The sequence below is a fragment of the Scardinius erythrophthalmus genome, assembly GCF_964197995.2.
Source record: "Scardinius erythrophthalmus genome assembly, chromosome: 25".
Taxonomy (NCBI): Eukaryota; Metazoa; Chordata; class Actinopteri; order Cypriniformes; family Leuciscidae; genus Scardinius; species Scardinius erythrophthalmus.
The window spans coordinates 13,016,572-13,033,697 of NC_138245.1; the positions used below are offsets into that span (position 1 = coordinate 13,016,572).

General features: G+C 38.0%; 1 protein-coding gene across 1 annotated transcript; it reads right to left on the reverse strand.

The window, feature by feature from the left end:
- Positions 1 to 8,054: 8,054 nt before the first annotated feature.
- Positions 8,055 to 15,128, reverse strand: LOC308685702 (WD repeat-containing protein 18-like; the record flags this gene model as incomplete). Its single annotated transcript, XM_081357664.1, has 4 exons — positions 14,913 to 15,128; positions 9,311 to 9,421; positions 8,469 to 8,602; positions 8,055 to 8,112 (listed from the first exon to the last, which is right to left on the reverse strand). The coding sequence occupies exons 1-4, from the start codon at positions 15,120 to 15,122 to the stop codon at positions 8,055 to 8,057; spliced, it is 513 nt and encodes a 170-aa protein (XP_081213790.1). The 5' UTR covers positions 15,123 to 15,128.
- Between the last annotated feature and the right edge of the window lie 1,998 nt (positions 15,129 to 17,126).

Consider the following 17,126-nt stretch of genomic DNA (forward strand, 5'->3'; position numbering starts at 1 on the left):
TGGACGAATAACGATTAGATCAGTTAAAGAACCAGTTAATCTCTATAATTGATAAAATAAATGTACATGCGACTTATGAATTATGACCATGAGTCATAATTATTAATATTTCCAAAATTCCCTATATTCTTGAGCTAATTCAAATTTACCCAAAGTCGTATTCGCTACATTTTGGTGGAGTTATTTTAGGCAGTTTCAAACTTTATTTGGTGGGCAAAATTCAGTTTCAGTGAATGTGTATTATTGGTATTAATAATTGTAACGTTACACGCGCGTTTTGAATTGTGAGGTAAGTCGCTATAAAGCGAACTCACTCAGCTGACGTTAGGCACAAAGCCAGCTCAGCTCTTCAAATTAACAGTTTCAAAAATGTCTAAGCATTTTTAATCACTGTTAAGTGCTAAAACTGCAGTTCATGATATTACATTTGTCTCTGTAAAGACGAAGAAAAACTCTTTACAGTTAGGTCATGTAATACGATTTAAACCGACTAAATGAAGACGAAAGGATCTCTTTTAGGACGAAGACGTAAATCTGACCTGAGCAGTGACTCAGTTTTTCAGTCGTAATAGGCCTTATTATATACAATACGTTAACGATAAGCTCCTGGTCAGAAATTGGCCTCGCGATCCAATTTCGTAAACCTACGCATTATCATAAAGTGCTATTTTGATTAATGCTTATGGGAGAGGAGCAGATGCAATAATTCCTGTTCCTGTAATGAGCAGATGTTTAATTCCTGTTCATAGCTGTAAGTAAACAGAAGAAAAAATTCCTGTTCACAGCTGAAATAAACAGAAGATAATCCCTGTTTATTCAAACCGTTTCATGTATAATGTGTAAGTAAACCGAAGTCTAATGCCTGTTTACTCACAGCTCGATTAATTAAAAACGGAAGTTTTAATGCCTGTTTTATTTAAACCGTTTCATATATAATGTGTAATTAAATAGATGTGTAATTCCTGTTAGTCACATGTTATGAAACTCGTGTAATTTTCCGCATGCAACAGAGCGCGAAATACTCGTGATTTCCACAGATAAAAAAAAATCTGCTGTCTAAATTGCTGAATCACGTCACCGACACTAGAGGGCAGCCTCTAGGTGTGTGGCAGTTCTCAAATCACGCGCGCCCCACCGACGTCATCCTGCGTGAGTGTCGCCTCCCACTGACGTCAGCCTGCGCGAGCGCAACTACGCCATCTCGTGGCGTTATAAGATAATACCTGCTTTCAATTTCTTTTTCTCTCTGCATTCATTTTCTCTCTCAAATACTTAACTGCATTCAAGCTTAGCTTATGCTGATATTATTTGGAGTTAGACAATTCCTTTTTCTGTTTTTGACTGTCACACTTTAAGTTAAGTTCGGAAAAAAAGAAAACTTTTCAAATTAAAAACTTAGATTTGATTCACTCAGTTCATTGATAGGTCCACCTAGGAAGAAGCACGCCACCGTGTGGCCATCTTGGGTCGACTTATCAATATCTGTTTAACCCCCAGTCTGCAATTGAAGTGTCTCATTGCTACCCTTTTCGTTTGATTATTTTTATAATCAATACTAATAACTTCAGTGTTATTGTAGGGATTATAGGAAGTCATTCTGAATTTCAGTTTAATTAATTTTAGTATTGATACATCACTGTCATCATTCTAATTTTCTTTCCTTCCTTATTTTTATTATTTTGAACCTCCCCTTGCATGCTTAGTTGAATTCCAATTCAAACTAGTTTGAATTTTAATTCAAAATTGTGTCTAATCAGCCAGGGAAGACCACTGAGAAGACATACGGCCCTCACCCTAGTGGTACAAACCCACTGCCGGGGCCTATCCCTCTGCCTGCGTCTCAAGCCTGTGTTGTTATTCACATTTTCTTTCATTGATAATTTTCTCTTTTTTTCTCTTCCCTCTTTTCTCCAAAGGGGGGGGGGGGGTAGGTTATTCTGATAAATCACCATCAGTTATCATAATTTCCCTTTTGTTGTATCACTATTTTAGTAAAGCCTTTGCCTCGGACTCCTGCATACATATGTACTCAATTTGATGAAACCAGAAAGCCTTAATTTACATTGAGTCTAACATCTTAATCCCTTATTGTGTATCTATTGGCAGGACTCAGTCAGTGTTTATAGGCTTAGGTCTCTTTATTTTTATTTTATAACACTCCCCGTGTTATTGCTTGTGACATTTCATTGCAGACCAATTCACTTCCTTGTGTTGTGTTTCCCTTTGATCTTCCCTACCTTCAACTTTGTTTTTATTTTAATTTTTCTCCATTTCTGTTGTGATTTGTTTCTCTCATTTCACTGACAGACAGAACCTAAGAGAGACCCCAGGAAAGTGAATAGAGTAACGATCAAAGCCGGCGTCATTAGACGACCCCCAGGCTACCGCCTGTCAAAATCTCTATTGTGGGTTTATCCATACCCACGAAATTGGCTCCGCTAACTGTCGGCATCAGTTAGCCCCGAAATTCTCATAAACGGCCTAGCCCGTACGAGTATAGCTCATTTGACCCTAAAACAAACTTGCATTTTGTCTCTTTTTGTGTGTGCTGTGCTTCTCTCACCACAGTAAGCAAAGATGTCGAGCTCATCCAGTCACCCAGTCCGCTGGCACACTCTCGAAACATGGCTGCGAGAAATGACAGCAATGGTTCTGCCCCAGGACGCCGCTGACCCACAGTACCTGGACCAGTTTGAGACCTACGATCCAACCCAGAAGTACGACCATGAGCAGCTGGCTAAAATCTTCGGAGAACTCGCACTCAACCTCGTCATCAAGGCCCGGGCCAGCGAAAGGACCAACGCCGACCTGCAGCAAAAGACAGCCGCACTACAGCTCCAGGCCACAGAGGCCCTGGAGGACCTGGCACACACACAAAGCCGTCTAGACCAGCTACTCTTCCTGACCGAGGAAGAGGACGAGACGGACACGACGCTGCAACAGGAAGTTGAAAGACTTCAAAATGCCCTAGACGATCTTCATCGACACACAGACCAAAGAGAACAGTTGGAGAGAAAAACCAGAAAAGAACTCAACGAAAGGCTCCAACAGGCTGAAGCTCTCCTTGAGAGAGCAGAGACTAAAATCCATCAGCTCACTCAGCAGAGACACGAGCTCCAAGATGAACTTGACACTGTTCATGCAGAACTAAAACATGCTTACAGATTGCAGAGTGTCTGGAACGGAGAAACACGCATCACAGAGTTTCTCCCGGTCAGCCAAACACCAAAAGCTGAAGGGGGCGGAGCTGTAAAGGGTCAGACTCCTCTCCAGACGGAGTGGGCCCCCAGCAACAGCTCTCCTCCCAAAAGCCTTGACAAGCTAGCCCGCAACATTCCTACGTTCAACCCAGCTCCTGCAGGAAACCATGACATTTTTGCTTACTTACAAGACATTGATTTTCACTTGCAAACTGTCGCCAACGTGACCGCTTGGGATGCATTGTATCTGCTACGAATAACTGCAAATAGAGATGTGCGTAAGTTCCTTGATCGCCAACCAAACCCTGTCAAGGCAGATTACAAGCAACTGCGACAAGCTTTGATCCATGAATTCTCTGACCCAGAATCTGACCAAGGGTTTATCACGGCCCTCGACGTGAAACAGGCCCGACTTGAACACCCAAACTCCTATTATGGCCGACTCCGACAAACCTTTTTCGGAGCAACCGACACCCCAGATATGGAAGAAGATGTGAACTTTAGAACGTTGTTTCTGCGGAATCTACATAGCAGCGTGAGTGGACATCTTGACGTGCTTGTCTGCCCACGAACAATGTCCACTCGAAAACTCAGAGACTTAGTCCACAAGGCTTACACCAAGCAAAGGGCTATAGATGAAAAGACTGTAAAAACACACACAATCTACTCCGTCTCTGAACACTGCTCAGAGCCAGACAGCAGGTGGCAGCACGACTGTGACGGTGCTCATCCAACGCGTCGGACCGAGCGCTCAGAAAGATTCTGGAACCAGCATCATCCGCCGTCCAGAACTCCAAGCCCAGACCGTCGAACCTGGAACCACTCTCCCCAGAACACTGGTGAGCCAGAGTCTTCTTACACAACAGATGAAGACAGTGCAGCCACGTCTGACACAGACACAGGAAACGAACACTGACACCTGCTGCTTCAAGGTCCTGGACTGAACTGCAGTTGAGTAACCAGACCAATGTCTGCGCCACACACAGACCAACCACCCTCACGATTGCAGTGACTACACAGCCAAAACGAACTTTACCAACTACACTGCACGCCTCAGAGCTGCTTACGCTACCTCCGCTGTGTTAAAAAGGTCATGCGGGCCTCTGACGAACAGACTTTTTCTATGCCGCCACTTACCCCTCCACCACCCTCGCAAGCCATCTGAGCTCACTGGCAGCCAGTGCCTCAGACAACTGTCTGCCACCACGCACAAGCTGCGTTCACAGGACTTCAGTACGCATTGTGCACCTGTGCCATCACAGCGCCACAGCTTGTAAGGCCACAGCGCACAAAGGGGGGTCAGGCGTGCCGAGAACACATCATGTGCTGAACACCGCAGCACCAAACCCACGCATGGCACACCAAAGCATGTGGCATACCAACCTCAGCGAAGCAACAAGATGCCCTAGCCAACCAAGGACATCCATCTCTGAAGTTTATCCTCCCTTTCTCTCTCTCTCTCTTTTTCCTCCAACAGGATGCTGTGGTGGTTCGCTAGAAAGCAGCCACAATCGGACATCACCAGATCCGGCATCCGGCATCGCATGGAGAGAGAGCAGCCCCGAGTCCTGATTACCAAAGCAGGACTCACACTCCGAAAGTGTACATTCGACTTAAACCCAGCAACGTCGAAAGAGCACATTACCTCAACGAAATGTGAACCTCCACAGCCTAGCTCACAAAGCCGTGTCCGGCGGTTTCCTATGGAACCCCGAAAAGGGGGGATCCCACACTATCGACCCCCCTCAACCTCATTTGAGCTGAGTCATCAGCCTAGCAATCACCTGCCATCTGACCATTGTTACCGTGATGAGTCAACTAGGCCCATACACGCCCTATCAACTCATCAAGGGGGGACTGTAACGGAAAGCAGATGATCAGGTCTGCCTTTTTGTTGATTAATCAAATCTAATCAACAAACAAAAGGTACTGATTAACCCCTCAAAACAAAACAACAGTGTTAGCAGATGCTCGGTCAGGTCCCCTGAGTTAATCTCATCAACTCAAGAAGATATTCACACTGAAAAGGAAGGACAAAGTTCGCCACGCGGTTCCACGTGTGCACGACTCTGCATACACACACACAAAACACAGACTCCTTATCATGCCCGACCACTTGTGGTCAAAATTACCTTTGTAAAATGTTTAAAATGTATTTCTTGCTGTGCTTATGATCCTTATACCCGAAATACGATATCTATAAGCTTTATTGATATGTAATCAGTTTAATATGCATGTAATCACGAGAAATCCTGTTTCTTTGTGTTGTTGACTAACAGAATTGTCATTCGCGGTATTGTTTTGTTCAGAAGAACACAACGGTGTTGAATATTTAGCACAGAATATTAGAGGATGCATTATTTGATTAATACCAGTTTTATAAATGTTTATGAACGAAGTTTATTCCGCCAGCATTAGTTAGAAGAGGCGTGTACCTTTCCAAATGAAAGGACATGACCACAATACGTCCTCCCAGGCGATTGGGTCACGCACGCAAGGGGGCGTGACTTGAGCTCCTTCAAAACACAGCGGGCTCTCTCACCTCTCTCTCTCACCTCGCTCTCATCCTTCCTCCTCTTCTCCCTGCGCGACGCTTCCCCGAGGAACATCCCGGAAGGCCTCGGACAAACACATGTTCGAGTCGTAGCAGCCGTTCTTTTGCAACTAAGTTATATTTGCCTCTTCCTTCACGGAAGATGAAGACGAACTTTCTCAGTAACGTTACATTTCAGTGAGCCTTTTCAAGCTTCCCGCGACACCGGAAGACGCAGTCGAAACAGGACCTCGTCCGCGCTTTCAGCATCAACCAAACAGAGAACAGACTTGCAAGTATATTTATCTGATAAAAGCTGCTTTTCTGGGGTCCGGCTTTTAGGTTTCTGTATGTAACAATTACTAGCTTTTCCCTTCTCTCTATTTCTCTCTTTCTTTCTTTCATTTCATTTTATTCTTATCACGTATGTTATTATTGTTTAAATGTTTGTTTGTGTTTATTGTTTGCATTTTTACGTACGTTTCTATTCGTAGCTCATATAATCTTTAGTCACATTTATTAAAATCCATTTATACTTTTCACTGTCTCCGTGTTTGAAAACCCACCATTCTAAAGTCAATGAAACAAAAGATCTTCAGCTACAAGCTCGATATTAGACTACATTCAGTAGTTTTAATTAATAAACTCAGAAGGTTTGATGTCCGTGGCCAGGAGATCAAACTTTCTTGGAGTTTGTTAAGAGATAACCCTTCTTAACTGTGATAATCTCACCTTTATTCGCTGGACGAATAACGATTAGATCAGTTACAGAACCAGTTAATCTCTATAATTGATAAAATAAATGTACATGCGACTTATGAATTATGACCATGAGTCATAATTATTAATATTTCCAAAATTCCCTATATTCTTGAGCTAATTCAAATTTACCCAAAGTCGTATTCGCTACAATATATATATATATATGAATGAAGAGTTCAGATGCAAAGTGCCATCTGAAATTTTCTTCTAGAATGTTTTTTTTTTTAAATCAAGCTCCTATATTTAAGTTCAGTAATTATAAATTAATTATTTAATTATAAATTAAGTTCGTAAAAATATACGAGCTTGATAAAAATTATTATTCTAGAAGAAAATTTCAGATGGCACTTAGAGGCTTTTGCATCTGAACTCTTCATATATATATATATATATATATATATATATATATATATATATATATATATATATATATATATATATATATATATATATATATATATACTGTATATATATATATATATATATATATATAAATAATACTGTGCAAATATATACAGTGCTGTGCAAAAGTCATAGGCACGTTTGTATTTCCACCCCCAAAAAATGGTTTTAAGCCAGTTATTATATATTTTGCTGTAGTGTGTCAGTAGGAAATATCAGCTTAAATTTCCAAACTTTCCTTTTGCCATTAATTGTATCATCGAGTCTATGATTACATAAAGAAACAGAAAAAACTGAGACCAACTAAATCCAGAATAACTGCTGCAATGTCTCCAAGATTAGTGAAGAAACCTTCCTGCAAAGCTACAGTAGTGTGAAATGTTTTAGGCACTTGTGTAAAAATGCTGTAAAGTGAGGATGCTTTCAAAAATAATGTCATAAATAGATTTTATTAATCAATTAATTTGGTGTGATCACCATTTGCGTTTAAAACCGCATAGTTTTTCAGGTAGCTTTGCAGCTAGGTTTCTTCAAGTATATTGGAGACGTTGCCACAGTTCTTCTAGATTTAGTCTGTCTCAGTTTTTAATCTGTTTCTTCATGTAATCACAGACAGACACAATGATTTTTTTTTACAATGGATGATTCCAGATTTAGCTGCTCCGTGTCAACTTTCTCGCTCATTGTGACAACTAACCTATGGCACTCACAACAATACACGCATCAAAGTAGCCGGAATAACTTTTCTCTGTTTACAGATATGATGAGACACGCATGGGCGAGTGACGCATGTATGCAAATTCCCACAAAGACCATCCAGACAGGTCTAAAATATAAACACTTATAATAGGCTTAACCATAGTGAATCAAGGTAAGACAAAACACGTTTTGGAAGAAGGATTGATGATATATGATATATTAACATTTAAATTTTGTTAATTTTGAACGAAAAAAGTTACAGTGTACCTTTAAGTCATTTAATAATAATAATATTAATATAATGTTCTATTTTTTTCTTCCATCTAATTATATGAGAAATATTTTGAAGTCTTTTTTAAGCCTTTCATTTACGGAGAAAGCTACTAAATCATTGATTTGACTCTTCTGAAACCACTTAGGTTGTGTTCCATTCATTGTGTCGTATTAATATTCTAGTCTCATCTCTCAATATTCCAGAGATTCAGATGGAGTTCCACTACACACTCCTGCCAAACACTGAATAGGAGAAGACAAGCAGTGATTTAACAATATCACCTCTAAAACTGAGTCTTTAACTAAATTGATGATGTCGCTTCAAGAGCTGGTGTATTATGAGATAATTATAAATGCATGTATTTATTGGACTTTTCCCTTTTTCTACCAGTCTGCCAAATATTTGAAAGTTCATTACTTTCAGTAATGAAGTCGGGAAAAAACAAAAAACCTATATCAATATGTCCTCCTGCATGTGTAACTGATAACTGAGGAAACCTCTGTAGATTTGGTGTCACTTATTGAGGTCAAGACTTCACTCATATCCACAATTAACATAGTAAACAAAAGAGAAATGATTAATGAAGCTTTTAACGCACCTGGAGAGATTCCATATGAGAGCCAGATTGTCTTTTCCTCCTGAAACAAAATGACTGCTGTCATCGGTGAAATGGATGCAGCTCAGGTCTTGATAGTGGCGACTCAAAATAGCCAGCAAATTTCCTGTTGACACCTATTAGAAAGTATTAAAAGTTAATACTATAAAAAAAATATGACTCCTGTCCCAGCTTAATATGCAGAGACAACTGTAAGTCACTTGTCACAAGACTCAATGACAAATAAGTGTGTTCACAATGAAGAATAGGAAAAATCTAGTTTAAAAGACCAATTACTAAATGTGCCAAGTTCATAGAAATGTAGGCTACTCTGACTCTTTGCATTCATGTTGGTTTAATATGGTTTTAAAAGAAAATTATTATGCCATTTTTAACAGAAATTTATTTTAATTACAAATTAATGTGGAGTACCATCAAGTAAAAAGTCCATATTTTCCTTAAGTCTTAAATATATGAGTGCACACATCTTTATTATTATTTCCAAAAAGGTTTTTAAATGTATTTAAGATAAACTTTTTTTTTTTTTTTTTTTACAAATATTGATCATTCATAAATATTACTACGTTTTCGGGGAGTCGCACCATATGACACTTTACAACCTGAACTAACATGTCATGTCTTAATATTTGATATTTTAAAAGACTAAGTGACCTTGATACACAATCACAGTTTTATTATGATATCAGTTACACCACCCTGACATTTGTTCAAAAATATTTTGTGAATTTTAAGTCAAATTTTGTATGTTTTTTTAATATGAGAATCATGTCAAAACAAGGTCAAATTATGTTATATTCTTTGATAACCAAAACAAATCTCCTCACCTCCCACAGGTATATAGCTTCCGCAATGCCTGCCAGTACATAGAGGCCATTAGGAGATGCACAGAGACACGTAACAATCCCAGGACACACAATCTTCTGCTGAAGCTGGTCCTGAAAGGTAATGATGTGCAGAATCAAAAAGTTATTCAGAGCAGAACAGCTTTGTTCTGGGCATTTAGAAGAGTTGTTGCAATATATTCAATGTGAAATTAACAAGCAATGACTAATGACCATCACAGATTGTCATAGATTCACAGCCGTTGAAGATGCCTTTATTTGAGAGCACATATTTCTGGCTGGTACAAATTTTCTATTGTTCATATTTTTGAATGGTCTGACAGGTTCAGTTTTAACTACACAACAGCAGAGAGATGGTGAGGGCGAAATAATGAAGTTTGTGTCCAGTGTACATTTATTAAACTAAAACAGTTAAAACATGTCTACATCTGGCTGTCAAATGTCTTGTGCTCATGCTTGGTTGATTGGATGTGTAAACACTCTAGGAGTTGAGTCAGAAAGATTTGTCTCAGGTTAGGGATTTCAGGAAATATAATCTACCCCAATTTTGCACATTAGCAACATGTCAAACATAAGTACTTATTGTGTTTAAAAAAGGGTGAAACCAGGGTCACAACACCATCATCTATATAAGCGACTTAAAGGGACTATGTGTAGCTTTTTAGGTATTTTATTATCTAAAATCAATATTTTTATTAATAAATATGCCCTCAATGGTGTACAAATACCTATGCCAATGATCAGACTAATCCTCATAAACGAAGAATTTATTATCTTTATATACATGGGACGGGTATGTCCACGGAGGCTTCCATGTAGTTCCGCCATCTTGAAAAACTATAATAGCAGAGAGGGACAAAAAGTACTAGGCCAACGCGTTTCCACAACGTCCCAGCGTCACGTGACTGAAGCCAGCAGAAGCGGAGGCGCAGAGCAGTGAGAGGCGTCACTGCCCCGGCAAGTTTCAAAGGATGCACACTGCACGGTTATTTATACACCGTTCATTCATACATATGCTGAGTCACAGGATAAGGAGTCCTCGTCGTCGAAAAAGTCCAAAATAGACCGTAAAAGGAAACGTGACTGGAGATTACAAAAACAAGGGTTAATGTCGGGATAGCTAATGCAGGAGAAAGCTTTCAAAAGAGACCCTGAAGTTGCCTGCTTTCTTCTTTTAGACAGGTAAGTCAATGTTACGGTCTTAATTACAAGCTTTTTTTTCATTGCTTGGTTGTGTACTTTATTATATAGACAGTAGAACATTTAAAGTTAAAAGTTAAACAGGCTCTTTGATGAATAGCAGCTATTGAGTAAAATAACGTTAGAGAAGGCTCTGATGATGATGATATCTAACAATGCACGTACTTCAAAAAATATAACAAGTAAAGAAGGCATTACTACTAATTACCATAGTTAATGTTTTTCACAGTCAGTAATTGATAACTGTAACATTCTTTTTTTCGTTGTTTCAAGTTTCAGTTTGTTTTAAATAACAAACCTGTTCACCCAAAGAAAAACTCGAAGTGCTATTATAAGACATCCTGTGATAGCTTTTTGGTACATAACGGCTACCGTAGATGCAACGCGCATTTGAAAAAGTGAGGCCTGGAGAGCATTATTCGTTTAAATGCAAAATACAATTTCACCACTAGATGGGAGAAATTCCTACACACAGTTCCTTTAATTAATCTCTGGTGGCAATGATAACCTAATACACTGTTGTTCTACAACAATTTATTCAATATTTAGGCTACTAATTATATCATGATCTGATATGTGTCAATAATGCTTATTAAAAAATGGAAAAGCTGGACTTTATATTAGCAGTGATGACTGCAGTGTGTCTATTCATCTGACAAATATCATTGATTTTTGTATAATGATGTTTATGTATAAAGGAAAGTTTATACTTCAGGTCACATTTTTCACAATTTCAATAACCTTTTTTGCTTTCAATTAGATGCTACATGTAACAAAGTTTTAATTTTTAAAAAGCCTTTCATGTCATTTATTTTAATAAGCTCAGAAAATACATGTTGGTGTATCGAAATGGTCAATGTTTGTGATGATTTTCTAATTCATATTTTTCCTATCCATTTTATTCATTTATGAATTGTTCCTTATTAATTTTATCTGTATATTCATGTATTCAGAAATCCATAATTCATATATTAACCTCCATCATACAGAATATTCAAGTATGTACTTATTATTGTTACTCATTTAGGTTTATCTTTTATTCTGTTTGATTGATATTTACGTGTAGTATTCTGCAAGAATATGTATGTTGTTGTACTCACATCCTCATATTAGGAGAGATATCTTAGTTTCTTTTTTTTTTGTTAGATATCGGACGCATTCCAACTATTGTCTGAGTGATAATGTTTCTCAGAATTAGTCATTCATGGTACCAGGTACTTTTCAAGAAACAGTGTTTGTAATAGGTAAGATATTATATTTGAAAGTGCTTGCTTTGCTGTCTTTGTTCTAAAGGTGTCAAAACCATACCTTGTCTAACTTTCTTTCTTTTTTTATCTATCTTTGCAACCGTAGCATTTGACAGGTCATGCCGACCTAGCTTAGGAGTTTAGGTGTAGGAGTTTATGAGGATGTAAGTTTCCTGCATACATATTCTTCCATTGTCAAACCAATTCTTGCAACCAAAGATAGCCTGCGATAATTTTCTGACAGTGATAGAAATTTAGAATGATCATCTCACAGTGTGTTTGCTGCTACAACATATGCAACATCTACTGACTAGGCAATAAAACTGCAACATGAAAGGCCGTATTGATCAACGCGACATGGTGCTAAAACCTAAAGCTTCTACCTCAAGCTCCATTTGCAAAATTGGCATGCCAAGTTGGCCTCTTTTCCCAAGCCATGATGACAACGTCCATATTCTCTTCTTTCGCTTTTACCACTAGCGCATGCTGAAGACGTTTTATTCTATAGGAACTAGCCTACGATTCAGTAGGTGTCATCATCACACAGTCTACATACATGTCATACCCAAGTTTATTAGATCCATGTGATTTGTCTGAAGCAGGTATTAAAGTGACGGCAGCCTAATATTCCTGCTGCCCTGTGTTTTAAATGTTAATCTAATATGAAAGTAAAACAGTAGCAAAACTCGAGAGCATGTAAATGTGAATTTGAGAACTTGTACAATAAATATTCGCACTTGTACATGAACATTTACACTCACAGCTTCAATGTGAAAACCTGTACAATAAAAATCTGAAGTTAAATGTTGAAATTTGCACTCGCAGACAATAGTCACAAACCTGTATTCTGAATCTGAAGCTGCAGACAAGTAGACACACGTGTAAAATGCCATTCACAGAAATACAACGACAGACACAAACTTGTAATACATATTTTGCGTTTAATCTTACGTTCACATTTGCGGTACTTCCTCAATTAGGCACGTGCAACTTCTCAAATCGGTCACTGCAATTTCAAATTTCGCGCCTTGACTTTTGCTACTCTTTTCGCGATATATCAGGTGCAAATCTAACTTGTGCACTTGAAACTCAGAGGCGGCGAGAGAGAAAGGGGGGCGGGAGGAGGGGGGGTCAAAGGAGCCGTTTTATTGGTTGGCACCTAGCCAATGAAATGGGACTTCGATGATGTCACGAAACCCGCGTGCACTGAAACACTAACATGGCTTAATGCATTAGACTGATATTAAAATAAAATTAAATATATATGGTATATACCATAGACTGTAAAAGACACACACACACACACACACACACACACACACACACACACACACGTACGTATATGTATATAATTTATTTATGTTTTGTTTGTTTTTGTGTGTCCAACAGTTAGGCTAGGGTGAATATTTAAAACATTTACATTTTTCCAAAGCGACTTACATTGCATTTCAAGGTATACATTTTACATTCTTATCAGATAATTTAGGTGCATTTTCATATTGCAATGGAATTGGCATATATATATATATATATATATATATATATATATATATATATATATATATATATATATAATATAAATATATATATATATATATATATATATATATATATATATATATTATATATATATATATATATATATATAATATATATAGCAAATGTGTGTTCAGTGCAAATAAACTTGCTGCCTGTGTTTTATTAATAAAGTAACAAATTATATGTTTTTTTATTGTTTTTAATTTTTATTTTATAACTGTTGGTCCATTAAGCCTCATTAAGCGTTTTCTTGGGTTTCGAGGAAAACGTACAATTAAACGCGTTGCGTTCATATTCTGTGCTCAATTTTTTCTGTATAGGCTATGCTTTATGGTGTTTCCTGAGTTTGGTCTTTTAATACCACTGTCTCAATTAAACGCGTTGCGTTCATATTCTGTAAAACGATTCCAGTAAAACTAATGATATTTCATAAAAATATTTTCCAAGCGTTTTAAAAAATAGCTGATACATATGCATACAAATGTTTGCATGCTGGCTGGCGTTGTTCATTGGTGAGGCGTCGACCAATAAAATGACTTCATTCCGACCCCAGCCCCGCCCCCGACTCTGCTCTCTCAAGTCTGCATTTACAAGTGCACGAGTGAGTTTTGCTACAGGCATATCGCAAAAAGAGTAGCAAAAGTCAAAGCGCTAGGATTTGAAGTTGTACTGCCAGATATGAGAGGTTGTGAGTGCCGACTTGTGGTTGTACAACGAAACTGAACTAAAGCACAAAGATAAATGTGTAGTACACAATTGTGCCTGTCATTTTGTTTATGTAAATGACACTTTACACATTTGTAATTATTAATCTGCAACTTCGAATTCAAAACACAGGTGTTCTGAGTATTGTCTGTGTGTGCAAATCGATAGATGCAGCTTTTCACATCAGAGCTGCAAGTATAAATTTCAACTTACAAATACAAATATTAATTTTACAAGTTCTCACATTCAAATTAGCAAGCTCTCGAGTTTTGCTACTGTTTTACCTTCATAATCAAACAACAAAAGACATAGACAAAATTTCTGACTGCTCTTGACCAAAAACTTTTGTAACTTCATTAAGGATTAATCTATATTTAATTTATACAGTGAAAACTATGCAGTGTTATTTTACATTTGATTACTTTATTCAATTTCTATAGCCTACCTGAAAACTACTTAGACCTACCTGAAAAGTACTGTTTATTTCATTTGTATCTTTGTTCTAGTGTATTTATCTGTGCTATTGCTTGTAATTTGTTCTTTTTGTACCGTTTAATAATGTTTAAATGTATATTAGTTAGGGTTTTTGCTGTGGTATCGAAATTGGAATGGATAATTTTCACTTTTTAAAATTTCGGTGTCATTGGTCATTACTGCCTGTTTTTGCTGTGATTGGTCTAGTTTTGATTTTTGATTATCTATTTGGCGGGTTTTGTTGTTAAGACCTGGCAACCCGGCTTGACATGTCAGCTATTCACACTGCTACACACACAACTCTTTTTAAAATGACACTGAAGAACACTTGTTCTGAACAATTCTGCCTTTATTACTTATTTATTGAGTAAAATACCAGTGATGTTTATTTCCAGCATATCAGCTCTAACGTTACCTACCTTTCTCTGGATCTCCCACACGTTTATGAAGTTCTTGCAGAGTTGAGCTCCTAATATGTATTCTCCGTTCAAGACTGTTAAAGACCTGGAGGAGGTGTTACCCCCGCGATATGTCAAGAACTCTGCCCCGGAATTAGGGTCGAAAACTGCACAGTTAAACAGCTGACCCGCTGAATCTGCGGATAGAACTATCTCTGCGGGCGCAGACATGTTGGATTAGACAAAGCGCGATTATTTTGCAAGGCGACGAGGGACGGGTCTGTGCAACGTCATTTCCGATAAAGTAAGGGAGTCTGGGTATTGCTGTTTTATCAAAGGCAAAGCCCTATAAGTCGTCAGTGAAAGGGGATTTTTGTCGTTGTCTGGCTCAAGTGTTAAGTATTTACATAGTTAATATGAGCTCATGCAAAGTTTTTTAAGGATTTGTGTGTTAAGGAAAATGGAGCGTGCTACAAATATTAAAATGTAAATGTCAGTTTCAGGAGTCAAATCCTAATTACTTCAAGTACCACTTTACTAAAAGCCGTCGGGTTATGATTTTGTTGGAAAGCCATCTCAATAGGTTTGTACAATTATGATAGCATCTCCGTCTCACATGTTTTTTAAAGTGAAGGCAAAAACGAGTGTAGCAGGAAACCAAACCTGCTTTTTCTCATAAAGTGAGATGAGCTTCCCCTGCTGCTCACGTGTTGTGGTTTGTGGTGATGAGTAGCCTCTCTCTCATTCTGCCCCAAAAAGACACACAAGTAGATAAAGACTAGCCCCTCAAGTGTCTATATAGTAGATGATTTCCAACCCAACAATTGTTAACTCTGGGTACAAAGATCATTTTGAACTTCCCGTGTATTCACCATTTCCGAGTGAGGACCTTTCCAAACACAAGAATGGGGATAAGAGTGACTGTGCTGTTGCTTCTTGTTTCTGTCAGTCTGACTGAGGGTATGTTTGCCACTCACTTTTGTCTGTCATGACTGATGTTATCAGTGCGAACGGCACATACACAACACCGCAGACAGAGGAAGTTGATATTTAGATTAGCTTGATATACTTTACGGAAGTAGCGATATAGATTTCAGAAGATTGTGATGGTGTAATTTATCAGAGCTGTGACCCATGGCACCATTTGACTAAACCACCATTAAAAAACTATAAAAACACGGGATGTAAACAAAGGAACTGCTCTTTTTTGGTGTTGTTTTTACCTGACTATTACACCCATCTGATTTAAAAAGTCAAATACTTATTGAAATGTAAATAGATAACTTTGTATGTAGTCAAATGTTTGTCACTTTACTTGGATTCGAGTCTCAAATTTGATGACTTGTGAAGTTGCGACTCGACTCGACATAATCAAAGAAGACTTGAGACTCGCCAATGACTCGAGACTCGGTCTTGAGCCCTGTGATTTGGAATGTCTTTACGGCCTACTTTCTCAAACCAAAGATCAGAGTGTAGGCTAATTTTAATTACTTAAAAAGTATTAACGTAAATACAGTCGTTTTTTCTCTAGTGATTTGTATTTGTTATCATTGTATGCTCCTGAGCATGTCATAAAACATAGCAGTGACTACCCTGAATCCAATCTTTGGTTTCCCAGACTCTATAACCTGGCTACTGAAAGGTATGATGATCACACTTGTATGATTAGCGCTGCACTGCGCTTTGGCTGGCACTAAGTCACTTTTTTTACTTTAGTTAGTGTAAACAACATCTGCAAAGTTACAACAAGGGAGATATTTGCTTTTAAAGAAATTCCTTTTTAAGGACTACAACAAACGGCTGGTAGAGACTACACAAGCTTCCTCCCGGGTTAGTGACATCACGGACCCTATAATTTACATAAACCCCGCCCCCTGTACATGATTTATAGATTATCAAGACAGAATATGCTAATCAATGACTAGAAGATAACTATACATCAGCTATATAAATTCATCACCTAACCATTCAGAAATGTCCTGTTGCTTCTACATGTTGTCACTTCTTCTTGAGTCTCTCCATCATTGTCTGACTTCGGTTTGAACATAAAAGGCTAAAAGTTTTTGAAATTTTCAGTGCATGTCTGTGTGAGGTAATCGGAGTTGCTAACACACGCGAGCTCTTGAAGCCCTCTGTGCCGGGAGCAGCAGCTCATTTGCATTTAAAGGAACAGACACAAAATGGAGCGTTTTTGCTCACCCTCAAAAAGTGACAATTTTAACATACTATATAAAA